Genomic DNA, 25,207 nt, shown 5'->3' with positions numbered 1-25,207 from the left:
AATTCAGCTTTGAAATCACAGGAATAAATTAAATTTTTAAATATTCAAATACAAAAAAAATTGTCTGTGAAAATATTGATAAATATTATTAAAATTCTGTACACATTTTCAGCAATTTTAGTGTTATATTACAAAATTATACACTGTAGCACAATTATTTAAAGGAGCTACTCATTTCAACCAGATAATCAAATGGTAGCTGCACAGATCTCAGGCTGCCTGGCAGACATCTCTGCATGAATTAAAGAACATCACCTACAGCTCAACCTGGCAACAACTGAGCTTCTTGTCTTCCCTGCCACACCACAGCATGATTTCACCATCCAGCTACTTTCTACTACAATTACCCCATCAACTTCAGTCAGTAATCCTGGTGTTACCTTGATGAGCAGCTGACCTTCAAAGACCACATTGCAAAGACTACTCGATCTTTGCATTGCATAACAAACATCAGAAAGATCAGGCCCTTTCTATTGGAGCATGCTGCACAACTTCTTGTCCAGGCCCTTGTGATTTCTAGGCTGGACTACTGCAATGCTCTTTTGGCTGGACTTCCATCAAGCAAAATCAAATATATACAAATGATGCAGAAGGCAGTGGCACGACTGGTCTTCAATGAGTCCAAAAGTTCCCATGTTAGATCTCTTTTTATCTCCTTGCACTGTCTACAGGTTGCGGCACACATCAGGTTCAAGACACTGATGCTTGCAGATTGAAGAGTCAAAGGATCAGTGCCTGCTTACTTCCACTCACTATTACAAATCTACATCCCCTCCAGAAGTTTGAGATCCACTAGTGAGCGACGCCTCGTGGTACCATCACAGAAAGGCTCAAAATCACTTTCCAGAACATTTTCTTTCACCATTCCTGGCTGGTGGAATGATCTTCCCACCCCTATCTTGGATGCTGAATCCCTGACATTTTTCAAGCAACAATTTTCACAACTGACTTCATCCTTCTGTAAATTATAAATAAGAAAAAAAAAAAATTCTCTTTATTTATTCCCTCCCTTTCTAGCTTGTACATATTTGGGCAAATGCCTTAAACTTGGCATTACAAGCACTTCCTGTGCCTGTTTGCCTCTTTAAGAAGAATCTCTTTATGTATTCCCCAATTGTAAGTCGCTATGTATAAAAGTGTCTGCAAAATGACTAAATGTACATTTAAATGTAAATTCTACTGGTCTGTTGCACACCCATGTGTGATCTCTTCAATTTCAATGTTTGTTTTTTTGTTTTGTTTTTTTTTTTCTGAAGAATTTCACGTAAAAATATGGATACAATTGGGTTGGCCACATCAGAAGCATTTAAAAGCTTTACATTTACTGCTCACGATCTTTAACAATGTATCCATGCATTTTATATGTTCCAGGTCAGGAGCCTATGTGCAGAAATGGTTTCTATCTTTTCTTTTGAGTTTTATTTCTTGTAATGTTAGCTGAAAGCCCCATATAGACACAACATACTGTAATGAAGCTCTGAATTTGTACTCAAGACTATCATTATCGGTAATGAGAACAGAATAGGCCTTGTAGACCTTGATGCCTCTGTCTTGCCATCTCTGCCAAAGCAGTTTTAGTTACAAAGCCCTCCAAGGCTTTTTAATCCTCGGAGAACATCCAAATAATTTGGTGTGATGATTGGAAATGTAGATCGGCAGCTGTTGTGAGGGCTTTCTGATGGGCTTAGTTGTCTTTCGAGGCAGCCGAATGACCCTGCGGTTCATTACCTCCTGCTGTTCATCAGTTACTTTTGGAGCCCCCTGAGAACTGCCTCACCGGGATTTGTTCAGAGTGGCAGTTTTTCCAAGTTACCATTGATTTCCACACCATTTAACTCATTTAGAAACCACAGAAGTCAGCTTTACCAAGTTACTCTTTTGGAAAAATGACTTGTTACATTGGTTTGTTTTTCTTTGTCAAAAACAAAAACACAATGGAAGAATAGTTTTGACTATTTTAATAATAAACATTCTGGGTCTTTTAAATGACAAAAAAAAAATAAAAAAATAAAAAAAAAACATTCTGCACAGAAGACAGCCTCACAAATATGTAAATATAAATTAAAGACCAATTGTTGTCAAAATATTATGTCCAACCATTTGGAAATACACAGTAGATTGATTTTGTTTAGCAAGAATAAAAATTTGTGTGTCGTTGTTTTTTAAGCTTCTTATTTTAGTTTTGTTTCTAAGATAGTCCAGAATCTAATTAATTGTCATTGTCTTGCAGAAATTGCCCAGTTAACTAGCTACGACAGCGGGATTGCAGAAACTCCTGAGACGGATGAGTCTGTCAGTGTAAGTAGTTTTAACTACAGTTAACAATTTAACCAAGACAGCAAAATACAACAATACTGTAGAGCACAATTTTTATTCATAAATGTATGGAATATAAAACAGATAATCAACTGTGATTATTAAAGCATGCCACAGAGAAGTTAAATAGGAAAATGTAAAGTTTTGAATAAAATTAATTTTAAAGTTGAGATATGTGTCGTATGTTTGCTAGAAAAGCTGTCCTCCAAATAAAAATATTATTAAAATTATATATCCAGTCCCACAGTTTGAGTGCAGCACTGCGGCCCCGGCGTAAACCGTGTGAGCTTGACTTTGAGATGATCAAATTGATCAGTAATGGGGCTTATGGGTAAGTAACTAAAATATGCAATGAGGTCATGTGACAATATTTAAGCAAGTTTTTTATTAAGTTAAACGTTTAGCATTGTATGCTGCATATTGTTTCACATTCTGTCGTGTAGTGTGGTTTGCATTACATAAGCAAAATCATAGTAATCCATTCCTAGCTTAGTCTTTTAAATTAGTTTTCTCTATATTTTGGTTACTGTGCATTAAATTATCATGCATTGTTCATTTAAACCAATCATTTTTATTTTATAATTTTTTTTTCCCACAGTGCAGTGTATTTAGTGAGACATAAAGAGACAAAGCAGCGTTTTGCCATGAAAAAGATTAACAAGCAGAACCTGATGCTGAGAAACCAGATCCAGCAGGCCTTTGTGGAGAGAGACATCCTGACTTTTGCTGAAAACCCTTTTGTGGTCAGCATGTACTGCTCCTTTGAGACACGCAGACATCTTTGCATGGTTATGGAGTATGTTGAAGGTATGCTATAACATATTTACAGTGTTGGGGAATGTTACTTTTTAAAATAGTGTTTCATTATTCAGTTACTGCTAATAAAAGTAATTACATGGTATCTTTTTATAGGTATTAACATGGAATGTAGAGTAACCAGAGACAAAAAAAAAATCAATGATTTGCTAATAGTAATGATACTAGATTTAAAAAATTTTTAACCACCAATTACATCTTAGTCCAGTCACAGGTCTTTTATCAGCTCATTTTTTCAAATATTTAAATAAACTGTTAACCATGTCCTGATCAGTGAATAAATAAAATATAAAATAATTTGCATTGCTTTTTCAGAATCAAATTTCAGGGAAAACTGTTTTGAAAAAAAAATAAAAAAATAAAAAAATAAAACATTTACCAACGAAGTGCTTGAACCAACAAATAATTGAGACTTAAATAAGCCAAAACATTTAATGTTACTGTGAAACATTCTTTTGTGCAAAATGTTACTCTATTAATGCAATATAATCATATTTTTATAGAGCATTCAATTTTTTATGTTTCCTATCCTGACAGGAGGGGACTGTGCTACATTGCTGAAGAACATGGGTCCTCTCCCTGTGGACATGGCTAGAATGTACTTTGCAGAGACTGTGTTAGCCCTGGAATATCTCCACAACTATGGAATTGTCCATCGAGATCTCAAACCAGACAAGTAACTACCACATAGTACATATAATTAAAGTGCAATGAACATGTGAACAATCTGTGAAAATCCAAGCTGAAGGAATTTGATCTGACATGCTTTCTAGCTAGGGATTTGTATTGTTAGTTGTTCCAAGCCTGCTTACCACCTGGTGGATCAGGTTTCAGTTTGGAAAAAGATCTTTGCTATGCTAGCTAGAGCATTTGCCAGAACTGGTAAAAAAAAAAAAAGAGAAAAAAAAGCTACCAGCTGTTTTCTTCTGATAATTCCAATATAATTTTGGATTAATATATTTTTTTTATTTTTTTTGCTCTGTGATAGTTTGTTGGTCACTTCAATGGGACACATCAAGCTGACAGACTTTGGACTATCAAAAGTGGGGCTGATGAACATGACCACTAACCTCTATGAGGGTCACATTGAGAAGGATGCTAGAGAGTTCTCTGATAAACAGGTAAAGATCCAATTCTCTGTAAAAGTCCTGGCAACTTGATATTTCATTTGAATTTGTAAAGTCATTGTCATAACCTCTATGTTTGCTATCTGCTTTGAAAATCTGGTTTTTAGAGAAGCACAAATGTCTAGTTTATCCTGGTTAGTGCTGGTTTGATGTTGATCCAGGACTAGCATAGCCATGCTTTTAATCAGTTTGCTGGGCAGGCCTGATAAGACTAGACACCAGCATCTAAACCTACTAATGAATAGCTTTGTTGATTTTAAGGGTTGTAATATGCATACATTTTTATTTTACAGGTGTGTGGGACACCGGAGTACATTGCTCCAGAAGTAATCCTAAGGCAAGGCTATGGCAAGCCAGTGGACTGGTGGGCAATGGGCATCATCCTCTATGAGTTCCTGGTGGGCTGTGTACCATTCTTTGGAGACACTCCAGAAGAACTGTTCGGGCAGGTCATCAGCGGTCAGTCACATTCTGAATTCCTGTTATGCAATACAGGCTTGCTTCATTCAGCAAGAGCTTTAGCAGATTCAGACTCTGTTGTGTAATCTCAACTCTGGTTCTCATTAATGCATATCAGTATCTCATAGGATCATCACAAGACCCCTGCAAGCATGTGGGTCTCCTGTTCTTATCCACCAACTGTTGTTATGCAAACCATGATCTCTCTAGATTGAATCATTGCTGTCTTATACAAATGAAATCACACGTTATTCAGTTTTTGTATGAGAAGCAAAGTGTTACTTTTCTAATAAAATAATTATTTAGGGGATCGACAGCTTATAAAAACAAGTTCTGGGGGGTTTATCTTGTTTGCTTGTCACACAGCAGCTTTCAGGCATTGTTCATTTTTTGTTATAAGTCAGAAATGACAAGGAGGCAGCTTCCCACAATACAAAGTCAAAATGTGTTTACCTCCAATTCAGTACTCATACAAAAACAAGCCCTTAACATTATAGTCCAAAGTATTGTGTTGTTTGTAATATATTAATTTGGGAGATTATCTTATTTGTATTAAATATCATTTGAAGAATGCATTGATACATTTTTAATTATAGAAAAATGTAGTTCAATTGAATATGCTTGCTCTGTCCTTAAATTGGACCTAAAAATATACATTTCCGAAATATTTTAGTGGATTCTTTTATTATCCATTAAGCCAGAACACCCTGTAACAGCTTCCATGCGTTTCTGCAGGTCCTAAATGTTTCTTCTAACATTTGTACCTTTAGTGTTCGTTTTCTGTTATGGGCTTAGCATAGGTGTGAGTCTTAATTAATGAGCCCAGCAAGCTGCTGTTGCCCTAGGCTTGGATGCATATTCATGCTTCTTAATGCGATTCAGATATGAGGCTCATGTTGCTGTAGAGACAGTCGGGAAACAAACAAAGCACAGCTCTTCATTTATTTCACTCCCCTGGCCTTTATGCTAAAGTCCCCATTTCTTTCTGATGTAAGCTCAGTTTTGTTGTTGCTCTGAAATCATTTGTGGTTTGATTGTGTCAAGTGCCCTGTTCTTTGATTAGTGAGAAATGCCAAATAACCTCTGGATATTGGAAGTCCATGCACGGAATTGATGCATGTGAGAGTGGAATATTAAGATGTTTTATGCATGCCTGTTTATGTTGTAGCAGGCATTTTGATGCATTTTAATTATCACATTTGATTCATATGTAAAAATATTCTCTGTATTCATTAGTTTGGTGATGTGCACGGTTGTGAACAGTTCTGTGTTACAATAAAGACCCAACAAAACAGAGAGGAGCTTTCATTCTGAATGAAAAGTAATGATTTCTGGAAAAGACATTGATTTTGTTCCATTTGGTTAATGAGGATGAAACTGTTTTCTTCTGCTTGTAGATGAAATAAACTGGCCGGAGGGAGAGGATGCGCCACCAGCTGATGCTCAGGAGCTGATCACCCTACTGCTCAGACAGAACCCTCTGGAGCGCCTCGGCACCGGTAAGGGTCCCAAATGTTTGCGGTAATACTTGACAAGCTCCAAAAGCAAGTAAAAATTGCTTTTGGCATTTGAGTGAATGTCTAGTTGTCCAGACGGGGTGTCCGCAGGGTTGTAAAAGGTAGTAAATTAAATTAGCCAAAATTTAGGGCATTAAAAATATTAAAAAGTAATAAACGTCATCTGACGAGGTATTACATTTTTGAGCCCAATTTTTTTTTAGATACATTGTACAGTGTTAAGTGCAGGCCTTTCTTCTAAAATTTGCGTGGATTTATTTATATGTTAAGAGAAGGACCTGAGCGATATCATGTGAGGTGTTCTTTCGCACCTGCGTTGTAACAAATTGGGTAACCGGCTGGTTAGGTAGGGCTGGTAGGAAAATCTGACGGATGGAATAAAATGTCAGGACACCGGAACCGCAACACCATTATACACAGCGCTGGGAGATACAGCGAAGATAGCAGTCCAATTCATGACAGAATCAACATCTCTGTGAAATCTTGATATTGATGATATTTAGACATTATGAATGACAGTAATAAAAGTACATTTTATCAGATATAATATATTTATTACCTCTGTAAGACGTCTGCTAACGATCTGGGAATCATCTGCTGTGTAAAAAGGTCTCAGAAGCAGTTTCACATGCATTCTAATAAATTTCTATTTGACATCTGACAGGAAACATTTTAGAGACATGCTGTAGATGAACAAGCATTCTTAAAAATACATCTTGAATATTTATATGCAGACATTAAATATACATCTCCAAGATTAAGGTGCTTTACTGTTAGGTGCTGGAGCCACCTTCTGTAGAACTTAATGTTGCTGGTGTCCTCAAATGTCTAGTCTGGAGACCTACAGTGGTTCTCGAAGTCAGAAAAGTCATAACAGTGCTAGAAGAATGTTCTCTGTGGGATATTTTCACTTCAAAACAATAAGAAATTCCACAAATATAATCAGAAAAATAAAAATAAAAAATCCTGGAAATCCTGTGAAATCCTGGAAACCCTGTTTGGTAGACCTATATGCTTACATAGTTGTTTGTATTCGAACATTTTCACGAATTTGTGATCATTTTATTATTTAGTCTACTGTTGCTTTTCGGTAATAGTAGCTATAAAATTGGAAAATTGATTTAATTAAATGGAGGTTGGAGTAGACTAACTGACCTGTTAAATATGCAAATTCATGGTTAATAGCTCCAGTCTAGGCCACAAGCAGGCAGGCCATTGGGGTTCTCCTCCACCTCTCAAATTGACTAAATATCTAGGTCAGTGGTTCTAAAACTTTTCACAGAGTACCCTCTCAGAAAATATTAGGCTTTCTAAGTACCACTATTGTGACTAACATCGGCACGGCTTGTGATGGGCATAGTGTTATAGACTTATTGTAATGCTTAATCTGAAGGTTTAGCATGGCTCTGATAAAGCCAAACATAAATTATAGGGATTTTGTTTAAATTATTTTATTGTATGTTTAATCGTATCCTGAATACCACCAATAGTGAGTCACAGCTGGAGAACCAATCATCTAACTTTGACAAAACAGTCCTGACATATCGATCAGTGTCAAATGTAGCCCAACACTTGGCTCATGTTTTACTTTAAGTTAATATTGCTATAATTTTAGACTAAGGCTGTCTAATAAAGCAATAAGCCTTGTGAAGCTTTGTTTTCTGACAAAGGACCAATGTGACATCTTGATTAATCCCTCTGCTTTACTTAAATGTATCATCTTAATTTATTTTAATAACACCTGTGCTTACTTCACGGCCACCTCTTTTTTAGATTGTTCACACATCAGACTTACTGACTATGAAGAAGATGTCTCCTTCCTCTTCTGTCTTTATTTCTATTCTTATCTCTGTGGGCAGTTTTTGAGTCCAGTGTTGATGTTAAGTTATAATGACCTTGTTACATTGTGATGCAAAATGTTACTTCATTTGGAAAGATATTTAATTTACACCACTATAGTTGCAGCTTGAAGTCTCGCTGGTATTAACAAATATTTTGAAGGTATTAAAAAGGTAGTGAAAGGTATTAAATTTAACTTAAGAAGTTCTGTATATACCCTGCCAGAAAAATATTTTAGGATTTGCAAAGTAATGCATGGCTGTGCGGATGAAATGCAATGTAAAACATGCATACATGCATCAACTAAATAAAATGAATATTTTTGAATCAGCACCACTTTGCCAGGGAATTTTTAGAATGTATTCACATAATAAAAATGCTTGTGATATTAAGAAGGTTCCAGCATGAAGTTTTTGGCATCACATAAAGTGAAAATAAACAGATATTTAAATATACAAGTGGAGTAAATTTACCGCTTGTTGCTTTATCACATTGTTTCTGAAATTTGATTGGATATGTATCTTTAAGCAGGAGGGGCATATGAGGTCAAGCACCATCAATTCTTTCACAGTCTGGACTGGAATAGCCTGCTGAGGCAGAAGGCAGAGTTCATCCCCCAGCTGGAGTCTGAGGATGACACCAGCTACTTTGACAGTGAGTGACAGCAGGAGTGAAGTCATTGTCCTTCATGGTCCATGCAAGCAGTGCAGGGCTGAGAGCCAGTGCCCATGCCTGTTTTTATGACTTAAGGGAGGATCGGATTTTCCCAGACGGATGGTTGTTGATATCAATCTTTGTCATTTGTTTGGAGAAATGTCAATGTTCTAGCTTAAAGTCTTTTTTCTTTTCTTTTTTTTTTGGCTTTGCTTGGGACACTTCTCTGTCAAAATGTTTCTCGTTTTTATATATATATGCAGTAATAACAATATAGATTTAAGTAAGCATGCTATTTTTATCTCCTTCTGTGTATTGTATAATGACCAAGCTAGATGACAGAATGTTGATTTTCGATTGAACTGTCATTTTAAAATTTCTTAGAAGAATGGAATTAAAAATAACGAAAATGAGAGCATCTTGACAGCTGACATCACCACACTATGTAACACATTTTCTCTTTCAATCTCAGCACGATCTGATAGGTACCATCACTTGGAAACGGAGGAGGAGGATGATACCAATGATGAAGATTTCAATGTGGAACTGAGGCAGTTTTCCTCATCTTCACACCGATTCTCAAAAGTGAGTTGTGTCTGTCTTTTTCCTCACACACTGTTTAATTCATGGAGAGCAGAATGGCTCAGAGGAAAAGAGCCCTGACCAGTGTAAAAATGTGGAAAACTATGGCCAGAAAACAACTCTCTGCCATTGGGCTTAGCTCATATATTTACATGCATTTGCTTTTGTTAGAGGTATATATTTTTGTAGGTAAGGGACCAACATCGCACACAACAAATATTTGTGCACATCCTTGGTATCAGGCATGCAAAGATTTGGTGCATTGCAGTATCAGTTGCTTCCAGAATCTGTTGAAGGCTGTGTTTACTAAATGTCTGCTATAATTATGGGGTTGTTGCTTGAATGTCTTTATTTATGTTTTTTACTAGGACAGGGGGATAAAATATGATTTATTAATTATATGTATTCTTTAGCATTGTAATTATTTAAATAATTTAAAAGTAAAAATCTGTATAAAATTCAGGCATCATCAATTGTGTTATAAACCTTAGTGCAATGAGATTGTACAAATTCATACATATTTGCCACTAATTTTCTTGGTAGAGTAAGCGACCACCTAGAAATCACCCAGAACACCTTAGGAGCAACCTACTGTAGCAGTGAAGCATTTCAAGTTACATTTTAATTTTCTCACTTTTCAGCATTCTTTATCTCATCCTCATTTTTGAACGCTGTGACATGACTATGTTTACTACATGATGTAATGGAGTTTATTGATGCATATACATGCTGTTTGTTTGTTTGTATGTATGTGTGTGTAGGTTTACAGTAGTTTGGATCTGTCTCGAGGACAGCTGGAAGAGAAAGGAGAACAGCCAGAGAAGTCAACAGACAGTCCTCTCACTGTTGACTCACTGAGCTGGACTCCAGACTTCACTGAGATGTATGTTAAATTTAACAGGAAAATCCCATTTCTGATTGTAGATGATTTTACATACTCCATGTTGGTCATTTGTGGTCATTGACTGGTCCAAATTGGTCCATATGGTTGGTAACCAGCTAGCAGAGTTAAGGCCAACCTCATGGTTCACTCTTAATAAAGCTGGTTAGAGCTGGTAGACCTTTTTGGACCACCAACAAAGCAGATTCTAGTTTGCTAAAACTAACTTAAATTTGTAGAACTTGACTTTTTTGAGAATATCATGTTATTTTTCCTTGTTTCCCTTCTCCAGCCCCTCTCTCTCTCATTCATCCGACACTGAGAGCACCAGCTTGAGCAGATGTTCTGGTCTTCTTCCCAAGTTTGCAATCTCTGCAGAAGTGGAAGATGGCGAGGGTTCCCTCGCCTTGGAAGATCCTAGTAAAGTGACCTTTAGTATTGGGGAGTTGCCTCAGGATGAGCCTGATCCCACCACACCCTGTAGCACAATCAGTAACTCCACCCTCTCAGGTACAGGGATGATTTTCAGGAGATGGGATCAAATGTCCTCCACAAAGATAAATAAATAAATGTTTACTTGTGTTTGAGGTCTCAAGACTCAAGACTCCATCTATAAAACGTCAATAAACGCATTAATTTCTCCATGCTATTGGTGTACTGTACATGCAGAACTACAGGCAGTGTAGTCCTACCGTGAATTTACTGTATTTTATGTTGATTGTATTTTGAGTTTTTGCCAAGGTACAATTGACCCCCCCCCCCCCATGTAATAAACAAAGTGATTTGTTTGTGATCAAACAAGCAGTAATTTATATTTAAATATAAAATGATTAAAAGGGAAACAATACAAATTTTAAATGTTACAATTATTTATAGGTTGCACAACTGTTATAACTAATATAACATATAATCTCTCTTTTTTTCTTCTTCTTCTTATTTTTTGAGCAGGCAGTTTTTCTGAACACCTGGATCAGGTACCATCACAGGGAGATGGAATGGAGAGTCTGGAAAGCTCCTGTAAGCCCTCCTGTGATACAGCCTCCTTTCAGACTGCTCCCAAACCTGAAGCCACAGAGAAACAGTATGCAGTCAGCAAAGTACCAAAATCAGTGTCTACCAGCGCACTGTCACTCTTGATTCCTGGAGGTGAGTGTACAGTACGTGTATGTGAGAGAATATGTTGGAATATCTTTACTTTTGTGACCAAGTGTTTGTTTTTGTCCATGTCAGTTTTTTTTTCATTTTTTTTGGAAAGATGGTTACCTGCTGTTGCACACTGCCAGTCAGTTGATTTATTGATTTATTCCCCCCAGATATTTTTGGTGTCTCACCATTAGCAAGCCCCATTTCTCCATACTCGCTGTCATCAGACCCATCCTCCAGAGATTCCTCTCCCAGCCGAGACTCCTCCCTTAGTGGTGTCGTCTGTCGTCAGCCAATCATCATTCCCAGCTCGGGGAAGAAGTTTGGCTTCACTCTGCGAGCAATCCGGGTCTATGCCTGTGACAGTGACATTTATACTGTTTATCATATGGTCTGGGTAAGTGTGGCAGGGGTGTCCAGTATAAAAACCAAACATCTTACAAAATGTATTCTCACTTACATTTTTCATATCTCAGATTACTGCATATTGGTGATATTTATGAACGCTTTTGAACCATGTATGATTTACTAGGTATATTGTATTGTTTGGAAATAGAATGTAGAGGATGGTGGCCCTGCTCACAAGGCTGGTCTTAAGGCTGGAGACCTGATCACTCATGTGAATGGAGAAACGGTTCATGGGCTGCTTCACACTGAGGTGGTGGAACTATTGCTGAAGGTGAAAAAACCAACCAATGTTACAACCACAACACTATTTTCACTGCTTGTTTTCCATTTAATTTTGTTACAGTATGTCTATAAAGTGGCATGCTTTTTTTTTCGCAGAGTGGAAGTAAAGTTGCAATTTCCACAACCCCTTTCGAAAACACTTCTATCAAAACTGGTCCAGCTAGAAGAAATAGTTACAGAAGTAAAATGGTGAGAAGAACCAAGAAGCCGAAGAAAGAGAAAACTCAAGAAAGGTAAGAAAACAATGTATTTTTTCTTGTCTAGTACACCTTTTACAAATGTTTATTTACAGTACTTATTACATAACCACATATATTTGTATAAAATACCAACACCTCAGTAGAAAGATCCCCCACTGCCACTAGATGTAGCTGTTGATGCATTGTTTTTGTAATGTAGACTGTACAGGATGGTAAATTAGTGTACTTTTCTGCTGCATGCTGTGTAGTGTATACAGTATATAACCTAATATTTAAAATTATTATTTTAAACAGTAGGCAGCATGTATATAGATTAATCTTTTTTTCTCTCTCCAGGCGGCGTTCAGTTTTCAAACGTTTTGCCATGCAGCCCTCTCCACTTTTACACACCAGCCGTAGTTTTTCCTCGCTAAACCGCTCACTGTCTTCAGGAGAGAGTCTACCCGGATCACCCACACATAGTCTCTCGCCACGCTCCCCCACAGCTGCCTTTCGCCCAACACCCGACTTTAACCAGTCAGGTATGTGTCTTACATTACAGTACATTACCCAGACATTTGTCCTTATTAAAAATAAATAAATAAGTTCTGTACATTTCCTGTTTAGGTCGATGTGAAATTATGAAATCTGAATGAAATTCATATTTTAAAAAAATGGTAGCTTATCTTAATGTTTTAACATTCCACTCTTTCATCCAGGTGCCAATTCATCACAGAGTAGCTCCCCCAGTTCCAGTGCACCTAACTCACCAGCAGGCTCAGGCCACATCCGACCTAGCACACTGCATGGCCTGGGTCCCAAACTACCTGGACGATTACGTCAGGGACGACGTAAATCAGCAGGGAGCATTCCTCTCTCACCCTTGGCTCGCACACCCTCCCCAACCCCTCAGCCTCAGCCAACTTCTCCTCAGCGGCCCCCATCTCCCTTGCTGACTCACACTGTGGGAAGCTCCAAAACTTCTCAAGCCTTCCCTGCCAAAATACACTCACCCCCGACTATTGTACGCCATATGGTAAGACCTAAAAGTGCAGAGCCTCCTCGATCCCCACTCTTGAAGCGAGTCCAGTCTGAGGAGAAGCTTTCCCCTTCTTACGCTGGTGACAAAAAACATTTATGCACCCGAAAGCATAGTTTGGAGGTTACCCAAGAGGAGTCTCAAGGGGAGGCCTCATCTAGAGGGGAGCATATGCCACCATCCATAGAGGAGAGCACTTCCTGTGAACTTCCCACCATTACTCGGGTGAGGCCTGCTGAGCAGGGTTGCCTAAAGCGGCCTGTTACTCGCAAAGTTGGTCGTCAAGAGTCGGTAGAGGAGCTAGATAGGGAGAAGCTGAAAGCTAAAGTGGTGGTGAAGAGGCATGACTGGACTGAGAGACGAGAGTCTATGCAAAAACAAGACACTGTGCAAGATGTGGAAGTTTCTGCTGCTGAAGATAAGGAGTGGAGTGTCCTTACACGTCCCAGTGTGAGACCCCAGGGTTCTGAATCTGGATGCCTAGACAAGTCTACAAATGCTACTTTGAAGGATGTCCTCTATAAAAAAATAAATCCAAGAGTCTGTGAGAGCATAGCTGAGTCCGTCACCAGTGAGGATGGTGTATCACTTTTAAGTGATAATGGAAGGTCACCTTCATGTCAATCAGATTGCCAAATGTCTCGGGCTATGAAGGAAAGTAATAAACCTGATTTCAAAGCCTCCAACATGGAGTTTGCCAGAAAGAGACAGTCCTTTGAAGATAGAGAGGACTCCTTGTGTCGAATATTCCCTGGTGTTCATGAAAGCATTCATTTCAACACCACTAGGTCCAAAAGTCTTCAGCTGGATTCTGCATTAGCTTTAGAACATGTTAAAGGGGGCTTGTGCAACATCCATGGCACTTCTGAAACTTTGTCCCCTAAGCTTTTTAGTGGAAGAGGAGAGAGTGCAGTAGAAAAACTTCAGATGATTTCTTCTGATGTTCCTATCAGGAAGACCTCCTCCGAGTACAAATTGGAGGGAAGGCTTGTGTCCTCGTTAAAGCCACTAGAGGGCACCTTGGACATTGGTCTGCTTTCTGGGCCTCGGGTATCCAAGACTGACACATGTCTTTCCAAAATGGCAGATAGCCATGGTGAAAGTACTATCTTGGCAGAAGATCTTTGTGGAAAACAGCCTATTCAACAGAAAACTACAGAAAAACAGAAAAGTGCACATGCAGGGATATCTGAGACACTTAACCATAAGGACAATGTGTATTTGAGCGGTAAAACGGTTACAAAAGAAGATTCCATTTCCAATAAGGACTCCACAATAAGTTCTGCTTGCAATGAGGCCGTGTATGATAGAAAGAAATGTAACGATGGAGTGAAGTTGCAGATTACAACCTCTAAAGTGGAGTCGATAGACACAAGTGTGAAATCGGAGACTAGGCTAAAGACAGCTCAGGAGATGAGAGCTTTACGACACAATGCTCACTTTGCATGTGGGAAAACGCCCTCCATCAAGGAAGTCTGCAATGAAGACCAGGAAGACGACATGGAAAATATAGAGAATCCATCTCCAAAGCAAAATGAATCTCAGCAGATGCAAACAGTCCTTAGTAAAACAAATAAACCTGAGGAAATCACAGTGTATTCTGCTGTTTTTTCTCAACTCAACTCTGTCCAGCAAATCCCAGAAGCAAATGCTGGCAAAAATAATAGTAGGCTGTGTGAGACACCGATTAGTTCACATAGTCCCACAATGTCTACAGAGAAGGACAGCATAAACAAAGACAAACCTGCTGATACAAAGACCACTGCAGTAATAAAGCAGGTCCATTCATCAGAAAATATTATGGATGATGCACATGCAACATCAAGCCCAACTTTGGCTAAAACCAAGACTGTGATAGATAGAAAGGATAGGGCTGATAGCACCAAAGACTTTCTTGATATCAATCCAGATCATCATCAAGATTTGAAGGAAAGCGAAACATTGAGCAGAGTGAAACATTTGGACAAAAACACAGAGTCTACACTGAGAGACAGAACTGTTGGTACTCCAACTTCAGATGCTGACTCAGGGCAGGCTAAACCAGAGATATCCATCAAAGAAAAAGCACTCATCCCCGAGAGATCTTTAGCTTCATCTATTACAACATCCACGGTGTCTTCTGTCTCCGCGCCATCAGATGCACCTGAGACCACTGTTGTTAAAAGCTCATTGTCTACCCTTCAAAGAAAAAATACTCAATCTGCTATTGCTGCCCCATTGAAAGACATGCCTGCTACTGATTCAAAGCCTAAAGCCAGTGCAAGCACCACCCCACAAATTTCTTGGCTGGCTGAAGTAAAAGCATCCACCATCCAACCTCCACAGTCTGATCAGACCTGTGCCAAAATTTCAAGCTCTGTTGGCTTGGCAAATGGACAGACAACAAGTATTTCAGCTCAACTCTCCAAACAAATCTCAGACAGAACACAACATTCTGGTGCATCAAGTGGTAGCAGAGAATTCACTGTGCAAACCCATCAGTCTCAACAGGGCTTAAACAAAAATCAACATGCTGACAAAGTAAATGCAGAGAAGGCAAATAGCCAATCCAATTTAATGGTGACGGACCTTAAAACACTGCCAGCATGTGGAGACAAAATGTACTCGAGAGACAAAATGGCTTCTAAAAAGGACTCCAAATGCAGTATGAGTGAAAAGATTACTTGTGCCTCTGACCCTTCAGGCAAAGCTGACATTTCAGAAAACTGTGAAAAGCAGGAAGCCATCTTCAGAAGCCAAGTAAACATGAATATCACATCAATGGACATGCTTGCAAGCCCACCAAAGACTAGAAGTTGTTACACTTCAACAAAAGACACTGTGCATGTGCAGTCTGCAATTAAAACAGAAGAAAAGAGTGTTTTTGATGTAGACAAGGAGAAGGCCAAGAAGCAAATTATGGACATGTCCATGACACAGACAAGTACAGCACAGACTGCAATAAAACAGATGCAACCATCTGGTAGTGCTACACTAAAACAGACCCCTTTGAGTTCCAAAAACAAGCCCAGAGTAGACTCTCCACTTGTTACTCAGTCTTTTGGGAAGGCAATTGACGATAAGGGAAAGCAGGAAAACATAGCACAGCTACAGCCTATTGTCAAAGATAACATAGTAAAACCAAAGGAGCTAAGAGAGTCAGTCTTGTCTACATCTAAATCTCATCCTCATAAAGACACCCACACTAGCTCTCAATGTGGCGCTGTGCCAGTGTTGCCTGTGCCAGCGGTTAAAATCCATGTGTCTTGTGAACTTCCTTCTGGTAAGGGCAGTGCTGCTGTAGTTGAATCACTTGCACCCTCCTCAAAGGAACAAGTGATGTCCAGAATTGATGTTCCAAGATCAGAGTCTCTCAAGGGCTACAGCATAGGGAAAACTACTACTACTATATCCAGTCCTGACCCTAAACATGCCTCCAGTGAGTCAAAGGTAACTGACAAACAAATGTCCATCCAAAAAGAGCAAGTGGAAAAGAAGAGAAAGGAACCTACTCAAGACACATCATCAGCACCCAAAACTAACCGCAAAGACACATTAAGAGGCATTCCTTTGGCAAAGGATAGTATTACTATTGAAAAAGATTCAGTCCGCCCTAAACAAACAAAGGATACACCACGTGGTTCAACTTGTAAAAAGTGATGTATTGTATTGTATTGTAGTTGCCAAGTGTATGAATTTTAAAAAGACTATTAAGGATGTAAACATAATTTTTGTCTATATGTAATTTCATGAACCCTTTCTATCTGAGGACCGGTGAAGCTGTTACTTTGGGTTTTCATAAGAAACCAGAGATTAATTTGTTTGTTTGTGTTGTGATCAATCAAGCTCTGTTAATATTGTCTAAAAAAGTGTTGGCTGAATGTTGACTTGTTTTGCTGCTGATTTGTGGTCTTGTTTTAGATCTCGCAAAAGTGCCAAAATTAGTCATTGTATTGTGTTGTGATGTAACGTGTGGCGTGTGCAATAATTGGGGAGAGGAGTGTAGATGCCTTTTTTTAAGGATTAAATTAACTGTGCCGATCCTGGTTGAGTGTGATTGTACCAAACAAAGAGCACCTCAAATGTAGACATGGAGGTGCATGTTAACTGACGGTGTAAAAAAAAAAAAATAAAAAAAAAAAAATTATTGCTTATTCAGGCTAGCATTATCACGTATTACACTGGTTTTTGATATATTTTAAAACCACTAGGAAAATATATGTAGCAATGTTGCTATTGATGTGGCTTGCATTCTGCAAGCAGAACAGATCACTTATTTAATACTTTTCACTTATTGTTTTCTTTTTGTTTTTTTTGTCTGTTTGTTTGTTTGGTTTTTTTTGTGACATTTTCAGCAAAGTTTTGTTTTGGGTAGTGGTGCACAGAGGGAAAGCACTTTGTCCTGTGCTTCTCACCTGGAACTATTTTATATTGGAATCATCTTATGGTTCTGGAATCGTAGTGGAAGGGGGCTAAGAGTTTTTTGCTAAAATATGACTTGCTGTTCTTTGCAGGTCATGGTGAAATTCACATTCCTTTCACATACATTTGTAAGAATTAATTTTTATGCAATATATTGTAAATACAGCAGCATTATTTGTACAGAGGGGCTGGTTCAAAATGAGTGTTGTATGTTTTTTATGTATATATTTTGCTATGTCATATTATGTTTGTATACTGTACTTAATGTTAGTCTCCTAGTGATGTTATCTGCTCAGTAATTGTGCTGATATAGAGTCTAAACTAGCAGAATAATGAGTCTCACTCTGAAATGAAGTGTACTTGAAGTTTCACTATGGTATGTAGGGCTTAACCACATGCTTTTTCAGATATGTATTTTAAGTGACGCAGCAGAATGAGAGTTGCTTTCAGAATGTTCATTACTAACAAGGAAATCATGCATTTACATGAAACGGGGACAAGGCAGATGTAGCACACTATATAAAAAGCAAGTTTCAGAGACTGAAGGATTACTCTTTGCTTAAGCTTTGCTATTATGTAGATTATATACAAAAAAGAAAAATGTCAAGCTTTTAGGGCTAACATTAGGCATACAGGAACATGATGTATTTTCCCTAGTTTGGTTAAAAGGGCTTATACAGGGATAATCAATGTGTTTTAGCAACATGTCAGCGCTTGTGGTAATGTCAGGAGTTTCACTGCATGTTCTTTCATCATGTCCAATCATATTCATAGTTCTTACATATTCATATGCAAAGTACATGTAACGTACATTGTGTAATACTTTACTAAATGCTTTTTTCCTATTAGCATTTCTAGTCACACAACAGGACTGCTAAGTTTCCTACATATTTTTACCTTCAAGACCTTTCAAAGTTATCCTTTATTTTTCTGCTCAAACTTTAAAAAACATATTTGTCATAAGTTGTGCTTGATTTGACCTTTAAGCAGTTTCATAATGACCACTGAAGTTTAGCATCAGAACAGAGAAGAGGATGAATCATTGTCTTTTGATAACACTTGGTCTGAACTTTAAACCTGGAATAGCTCTGCTGATGTGCGTACATCACATGCAAGCGACTGTGTATCTAGGCCAATTTCAGTATACATATATTGTGAAACATCTATATTATCGTATAATATTGAAGTATTTGTGATTAATGTTTTATGTAAACAGAGTATATATATCTTAGCTGAACACACAGATCTGCATAAGTAACTAAACTACAGAATGCACAGTGTAAAGAGAATCTGTAATAAAAAAGATTGTAGCAATTTTAAAGTGTATTAGCAGACTGACGTTTCAGATCCTTATAGTCCTCACAAATGTAGCTTAGGAGGTCCGAGCTGCAAGGCACCTTAAGTTTAAAAACACAACTCTTATTGGGAAATTGTGGAAGAGATTCTAAGCAAACATAATAGAAACTTTAATGATCAAATGTGAATGTTTTATGGGACATATGCATTGCATGTTCTCCAATATTGATAGAATTGCCATGAATTGACCCCAGACATTCATGTTGTTGGAGGTTCTTTCCATTATTCCCTTTTCTGACAAGTAATGATCCTTTAAGAAGCACATTAAATGTTTGTTTACAACTACGTCATGGATATATATTTTGTACATTTGTGTTATTTGCCAAATTAATGTGTTACGTCACAGGCAGTTATGCTGTGATCGTTGTGTTTGAGAGAGTTCCTCTTAGCGGACACTTGCTGTTGAAGACCATTGGTGTGGTAGCCTAATGTCCTTCTAGTTCAGTATGTTCTTGCTTGTTTTCTGGAGTTTTCTTTCCTCTCTCTATGTGTGAAAACAGTGTTTATGTAGATTATTCTGCTTATTGTCTTTTAGGATCTGTGCAATAAGAGATGTGGTTTTGAGTTTTGTACATCACCCACAGAAAGCTCTATGGACGTCATAGATGTTGTATACTAAACAAATATTTATACTTATAAAGTTGTATAATACTGAAAATAAAAAGGCATGTCAAAATGACCTTTTATTGCATTTTATTGTCTTTTTCTTTGAAAATTACTTGAAAAGACTCAGAATCTCCATAATCACGTAGATTTAATGAGATGGCAGAAAGAAATTAGACATATATATGTTATTTGAAAATGAAGACAAAGATTTGTCAATTTTTTCATCAGTTTTCAACATATATAATGTTGATCTCCAACTTAAAGCAGATGTTCACTCAAAAAAAAATATTTCTGTCCAATTCTTATGTATTTCAATTGCATATAAAATTTCCATCCATTTTGATCACATATTTTTAACCTAAACAAACTAATGAATTTTGTGATGCAAATTTGCCAACCTTATGTAAATGGAACAAGTCAGTCATAAGATTTATGTAATAATACCAATAAATCCAATTAGTTTTAAATGCATAAGAAACATTTTTATTTATTATTAGGTAATAACCCTAATGTATTTAAAATGCATAACTTTTAAATAATTTTTATCAATAAACCCAAAGTATTTCATATATTTAATTCTACCCCACCCAATCACACTGTGCTACAACAAAATCAAACTACAACACACAAAAAGAACAGCAAGAACACTTTTTTACATTAGATCAATTTATAAATGCTTCAAAGCATTTGGCTATATATGAGCTAGCAAGACATACCACACCGTGTTTATACACTTGTGTGCAAAAAAAAAAAGCCTAAAAATTGCCATATTTACATGCAAATTAAGGTTAAACCCTTTTGCCACAATCAACCAGTCTGCAGAAAAAAAAAAAAAAAAATCAACCAGTCTGCAGGAAAAAAAAAAAAAAAAAAAACGAAAATGAACTGTTAAAAACATTTATATCAGAGTGCAGAAATAAGATCAGTTTTCTCAAGAACTGCATATTTGAGGTAGTGTGATACATGGGCTAACTACTGCTTATGTTTCATAAAAAAATAAAAAATAAAAAAATCTAAATAATTTGGAACAATAGGACAGGGTCAATATCACTGTAGGGTGCCTTTTGGTGTCCTGAACATAAATAACTAATTTGCCATGATAACCCAACATACAAATGACTATGAAAGGTGTGTTATATTAGGCTAAGTTTTTTTATTCATAACAGAAGCATTACTTTAGATACATTTTCAATATTTTTTTTAGTTTTGTATGAGAGGATGTATGTTGTTTTGCTATGTCCCAGGCAATGCTCATTAAATTTGAATGAGAGTAAAATAGTCAAATCCAAATATATATATATTGTTTTCCTATTGATATTTTGTTAAATAAGATATTACTCAAATTGAGTGTATTGATCATTTTGTAATAAAAACAATATTTTTATTTAATAAGAAAAAAGAGTTTGTCCATGTCCCTTGAATGGTTGTCCACCCTGTCGTATTGCGGAATCTGTCCCTTTAAGAAGAGGCTATCACCATTAGTGACATCATTACAACAGATTTTTTTTATATCTTCAGTGGCGGGAATTTCAACTGCCGAGGTGAGTAGCAGTTGACTTTTCAACTGACAAATTTTCTTCATATAAGTTTGCTTACTTGTTTTGCCAAAGCTTAACATGTCCACCCTGTCGCCATAAAATATACAGGAAGTGATTAAAATACAATATTTTCAAAATATGTAAGTTTAAATATACCAAATTCTCTTCAACAACCAGACTAACTATTTAGCTAGTCACAGTTTGTTGTAATCTAATATGCTAATTGAAGCTCAAAATGTCCACCCTGTCATTGTTAAAAAATGTCCACCCTGTCGGCCACTTAGACTCGATGGGATGGACATACACTTGACAGGGTGGACATAGCATTCATTTGTAGTTATTATTGCAATTTATAGAAACATCTGCTGTAGATAACAGTTGTAATAAAAAATATATATATAAATGTGATTGAGAATGTAATTATATATGTATTTTTTTTAAGTTGAATAAATGTTTCATTGTCATATTTTGTCATGCTTTTTGTGTCCACTCCGTCGTGGGCTCGTCCACCCTGTCATCTTGGTATTTTTAAATAATATTTAAAATAATAATGTAATCACACCTATATAATTCATTGTGCTAGGTGTGGGGGCAATAACATGCAAACAAAAAACTGCGTCTAAATATTCAAATATTTCTCCAAATAAAAAAAAATACATGTGCGAATTGTATGAATTTCTTTAAAAAAAACATTGTTTACATAAAATCTTTTATGTATTTATAATTTGAAAGCAAACAAATAACCCTGTTTAGGAAAGGGACATCATACTTTCAGAAAGTATAATTTGTATCTTAATAGTGCAATGAAAACATATTTAACTGTAATTTATGTCCACGACAGGGTGGACATATCTATGCTTTATGCTCTAAAAAATGGCCCATAATTTAAAAAAAAAAAAAAACATTGTGGGAGCTCAGATAATATATTTATTATAGAATTTGAGTGTCTACTATTATGACATGACATAAAGTGAATGGTAAATTAAAATCAAAATGTGTGAGTATTGTGAGGGTTGAAAGGCACTCACTCACGTGCAGTACTAAAGATGCTTTACACAGCTCACTGTGCAGTACCGCCACCTGCCGACTGGAGTATGGTAAACCATTCCATTTGTATATAAACCAGTCTCATACAATTTAACTAATTGGATATGACTTTAGCCAGCTGTATTTAAATCCTATTCATAATGTTTAACTGATTCAATTTAATAGTCTTGACAGTTAACAGGTTTATATTAATTTTATGTAATCAGAGTACATAATAATAATAATAATAAAAAATATTTTTTTAATAAAATCAAATAGATGCAAATGCCAGGAATCCTTTTTTTTTTTTTTTTTTTTTTGAGTGCATGTTTTGTGTAGTCTTTATTTGGAACGAGACCAAACAAACTCTTAATTTACAGTTGAGAATATCTTGAATATTTTCTAATTCTCCTGACAAGGCAGAAAATGGCCAATGTAATTAGGATTGCAACTAGAATTATAACAAATGCAATTACACCGCCAGGTAATCCACACTGAAGTTCAACATCAATAATCCTTGTACCTGTGCCATTACAAGTGGTCTCCATTAAGTGTTTAACTTTGATTTTGTTTTTTTTAACCCAGTTGATGAACTCAAAGTTACTACAGTTGCATACAAGGGGATTGTAGCTCAGATCAACAGTACTGTTATTTCCCAGATCCATAACGCTTCCAACATCCACTGTCACAATGGCATTACTGGCATAGTTAAATTGGAGAAAATGCAGGGAGTAAAATCCAGAGGTGCTCAGTTTAACCAACTTGTTTCCACTCAGGTCTACCTGCCTGAGATGCACGAGACCTTTAAACAAGTTCTCTTCAAAAGCAGTTATTTTGCATGAAGATAGAATGAGGGTTTCCAAAAGAGGGACATATTTAAAGAGCTCCATCTGGGTAAGAACCCCTCCTTGAATTGTGTTCCCCTTCAAATTGAGAAGTTGCAAATTCTTCAACCCTTTGAAAATATGAATGTTTGTCAGACTGGTATTGGACCAGGAAAGATTTAGAGTTTTGAGATTCTGTAGATTGCTAAAAGGTGAACTGTCATTCAAAGTGTAGTATGAATGGCTGAAGTCCAAGTGCTCCAGCTGTGGAGTTGCACTGAAAGGCTGTGAACTCCACAACATTTGTGAGCCATAGCTGAGATTGAGGAGCTTCAGTTCACTCAGACCAAACAGCTGGTCATTACAACAAGGTCCCCTGGGATTTACTAAACTAAGACTGAGATCCAGCTCTTCTAGGATTCGAAGACTCTCCAAGCATTTGCTGCTAAAATTGAGTTGCTTTGAATTCCCACTCATAGACAAGTATGTAAGCGTGGGAAAGTTTCTGGTGTTGATGCTACAGACATCTTTAAAGCGGTTCTCATCTAGCACCAGATGGGACAATGTAGATTGGCCAGTCATGTTAAATTGCAATGAATCCAGGTGGGCTCTGGTAAGGTCAAGCTTTTTAATCCATTTAAGGCAATCAAATGGGAAGTTATTTATGTCTGAGAAATGCTGAAGCTGGAAATCCAGGTCAGTAACAAAGATCTTGCAGAAAGATTGTAGTGCAACTGATGGAATGTACACGTTTGGATCAGTTTCATACAATCCCAGGTTCAGTCTGTTGGTTTTAAGGCCTTCAAGCCCTTTCAGTAGGGAGGAGAAGTTCATCTTGCTAAGGCAGCCACTCAAATCAAGACTACTCAAGTTCAGTGACTTAAAAACACCTGGTTCTATACTGACAAAATCGTTTCCTTTGAAGCTGATGCTCATTCCATGCACATTACGGAGTGGTGCTAAATCATCCTCTCTTATCTGGTCAATGGAGTTCATGTCCAACTGCAGGCTGTGTAAGTTTTGACAGTGGAAACTGCTTAGTCCATCTAATGAGCGAATTTCGCTTCCCCCAATGTCCAGTACCTCCAAATATGCAAGATTATCTGATGGGATGTCTGATAGGCTTTGTATCTTTGACTGCGCAAGGCTTAGATATTTGAGTGCTAGAGGTCCAGAAAAAGCTCTTTCTGCGATGAACACAAGTGGGTTTCCGATTAGGATAAGGGCCGCCAAGTCAAGCTGATATTTAAAAATGTCTTCATACATGAAAGTGATGCCACATCTGTGGGTTATAGGGTTAGATGTGAGAAGAAGGAACATTAGATTCTCTGATGAACAATTTTACACAGTTCATCTTGAAACAAGTTGTTTTGCTCACCTTGTCAGGTCTAAATAATTCAAGCTCGTTAGCCTCTGAAAAGTAGAGTTGTATAGGGCAGGAAAATAGTTAAAGCTAAATATCAAAATTTGGACAGAATTTGGTATCTCATCTGGAATGACTTGTAGGTTCATGCCACTACAATCATAGCCATTTGTTACCTGGAAAAAAAATATATATTAAAAAATAAAAATAAAATATATATATATATATATATAACCTCTGAAACCAATCATTAGTGTTACATCAAACACTGAAACATACAGTTGTATAAATTAATTTGTGGCTTACTTTTGTCAGTAATGTTGAAGATCATGCAAAATATCATCATAATATATAATCATAAATGTACCTGTTCACACTGTCTCCTAGCCCATGGTGTTGCTTCGTCATATGGTAAAAGGTGAAACAGAATAGTGTAACATAACGTGCAGAAAACAAAATGCTTCTCCATAGTGTGAAGGACAAAAAAAGAACAGTGTCTCTTCTTCATTCAAATTTATAGGCAAAATAGAGGAACTTCAAGTAAAACAAGAAGTGTTCAACTATAACTTCCCTTTATGTCAACAATGATTTTCTGTATGTTTACAGCCATCACTATAATAAAGTACAGAAAGCAAACATGCCATTTTAAACTTTGGGAAAGTTTGATCTGTTTCAGTTTGAAGTACTTTCCAAAACTCAGTTTTGTTTTGTGTTTTGTTTTAATTCTGAAGGGTAGTGTGCTAAAGGAAAAAGCGTAATTGAATAATGAGTAACAATTTGTATGAAAAAAGGTACCTGGCCAAACACTGAATTGAATAAGATACATTTTATCTACGATTGTGACTGGATCCA

The 25,207-nt window shown here is 36.9% G+C and overlaps 2 protein-coding genes across 8 annotated transcripts in view; one reads left to right on the top strand and one right to left on the bottom strand.

The window, feature by feature from the left end:
* The window catches only part of LOC127957305 (microtubule-associated serine/threonine-protein kinase 4), a 145,862-nt gene extending 126,185 nt beyond the window's left edge, over positions 1–19,677 (top strand). For 5 of the 7 annotated variants that reach the window (XM_052555772.1, XM_052555774.1, XM_052555776.1 and 2 more), the window contains 17 exons: positions 2,231–2,298; positions 2,556–2,647; positions 2,915–3,123; positions 3,670–3,808; positions 4,121–4,253; positions 4,553–4,718; positions 6,116–6,217; positions 8,603–8,728; positions 9,201–9,313; positions 10,072–10,193; positions 10,483–10,700; positions 11,139–11,336; positions 11,504–11,730; positions 11,890–12,012; positions 12,120–12,256; positions 12,560–12,744; positions 12,922–19,677. In XM_052555772.1, coding sequence (XP_052411732.1) covers positions 2,231–2,298; positions 2,556–2,647; positions 2,915–3,123; positions 3,670–3,808; positions 4,121–4,253; positions 4,553–4,718; positions 6,116–6,217; positions 8,603–8,728; positions 9,201–9,313; positions 10,072–10,193; positions 10,483–10,700; positions 11,139–11,336; positions 11,504–11,730; positions 11,890–12,012; positions 12,120–12,256; positions 12,560–12,744; positions 12,922–16,880 — 6,317 coding nt within the window. In that variant the 3' untranslated portion in view covers positions 16,881–19,677. The remainder of the gene's footprint in view (positions 1–2,230; positions 2,299–2,555; positions 2,648–2,914; positions 3,124–3,669; positions 3,809–4,120; positions 4,254–4,552; positions 4,719–6,115; positions 6,218–8,602; positions 8,729–9,200; positions 9,314–10,071; positions 10,194–10,482; positions 10,701–11,138; positions 11,337–11,503; positions 11,731–11,889; positions 12,013–12,119; positions 12,257–12,559; positions 12,745–12,921) is intronic. The other 2 variants (XM_052555773.1, XM_052555778.1) reach the window with 1 other exon arrangement.
* Positions 19,678–20,465: 788 nt separating this feature from the next.
* On the bottom strand, positions 20,466–24,824 carry cd180 (CD180 molecule). The gene is made up of 3 exons (XM_052555779.1): positions 24,723–24,824; positions 24,371–24,531; positions 20,466–24,274 (listed from the first exon to the last, which is right to left on the bottom strand). Exons 1-3 carry the CDS (start codon positions 24,822–24,824, stop codon positions 22,543–22,545), a joined length of 1,995 nt encoding a protein of 664 aa, XP_052411739.1. The 3' UTR covers positions 20,466–22,542.
* Between the last annotated feature and the right edge of the window lie 383 nt (positions 24,825–25,207).

Source organism: Carassius gibelio, chromosome B5, assembly GCF_023724105.1.
Source record: "Carassius gibelio isolate Cgi1373 ecotype wild population from Czech Republic chromosome B5, carGib1.2-hapl.c, whole genome shotgun sequence".
In the NCBI taxonomy this organism is placed as follows: Eukaryota; Metazoa; Chordata; class Actinopteri; order Cypriniformes; family Cyprinidae; genus Carassius; species Carassius gibelio.
The sequence above is the reverse complement of the archived record's forward strand: the minus strand, read 5'-3'. Positions and strand labels throughout refer to the sequence as shown.

Coding starts and splice junctions, on each gene's coding strand:
- cd180 (XM_052555779.1), bottom strand. CDS start 24,824: ATGGAGAAGCATTTTGTTTTCTGCACGTTATGTTACACTATTCTGTTT. Junction 24,532..24,722: donor CTAGGAGACAGTGTGAACAG/GTACATTTATGA, acceptor TTTTTTTTCCAG/GTAACAAATGGCTATGATTG. Junction 24,275..24,370: donor AATTATTTAGACCTGACAAG/GTGAGCAAAACA, acceptor TATAACCCACAG/ATGTGGCATCACTTTCATGT.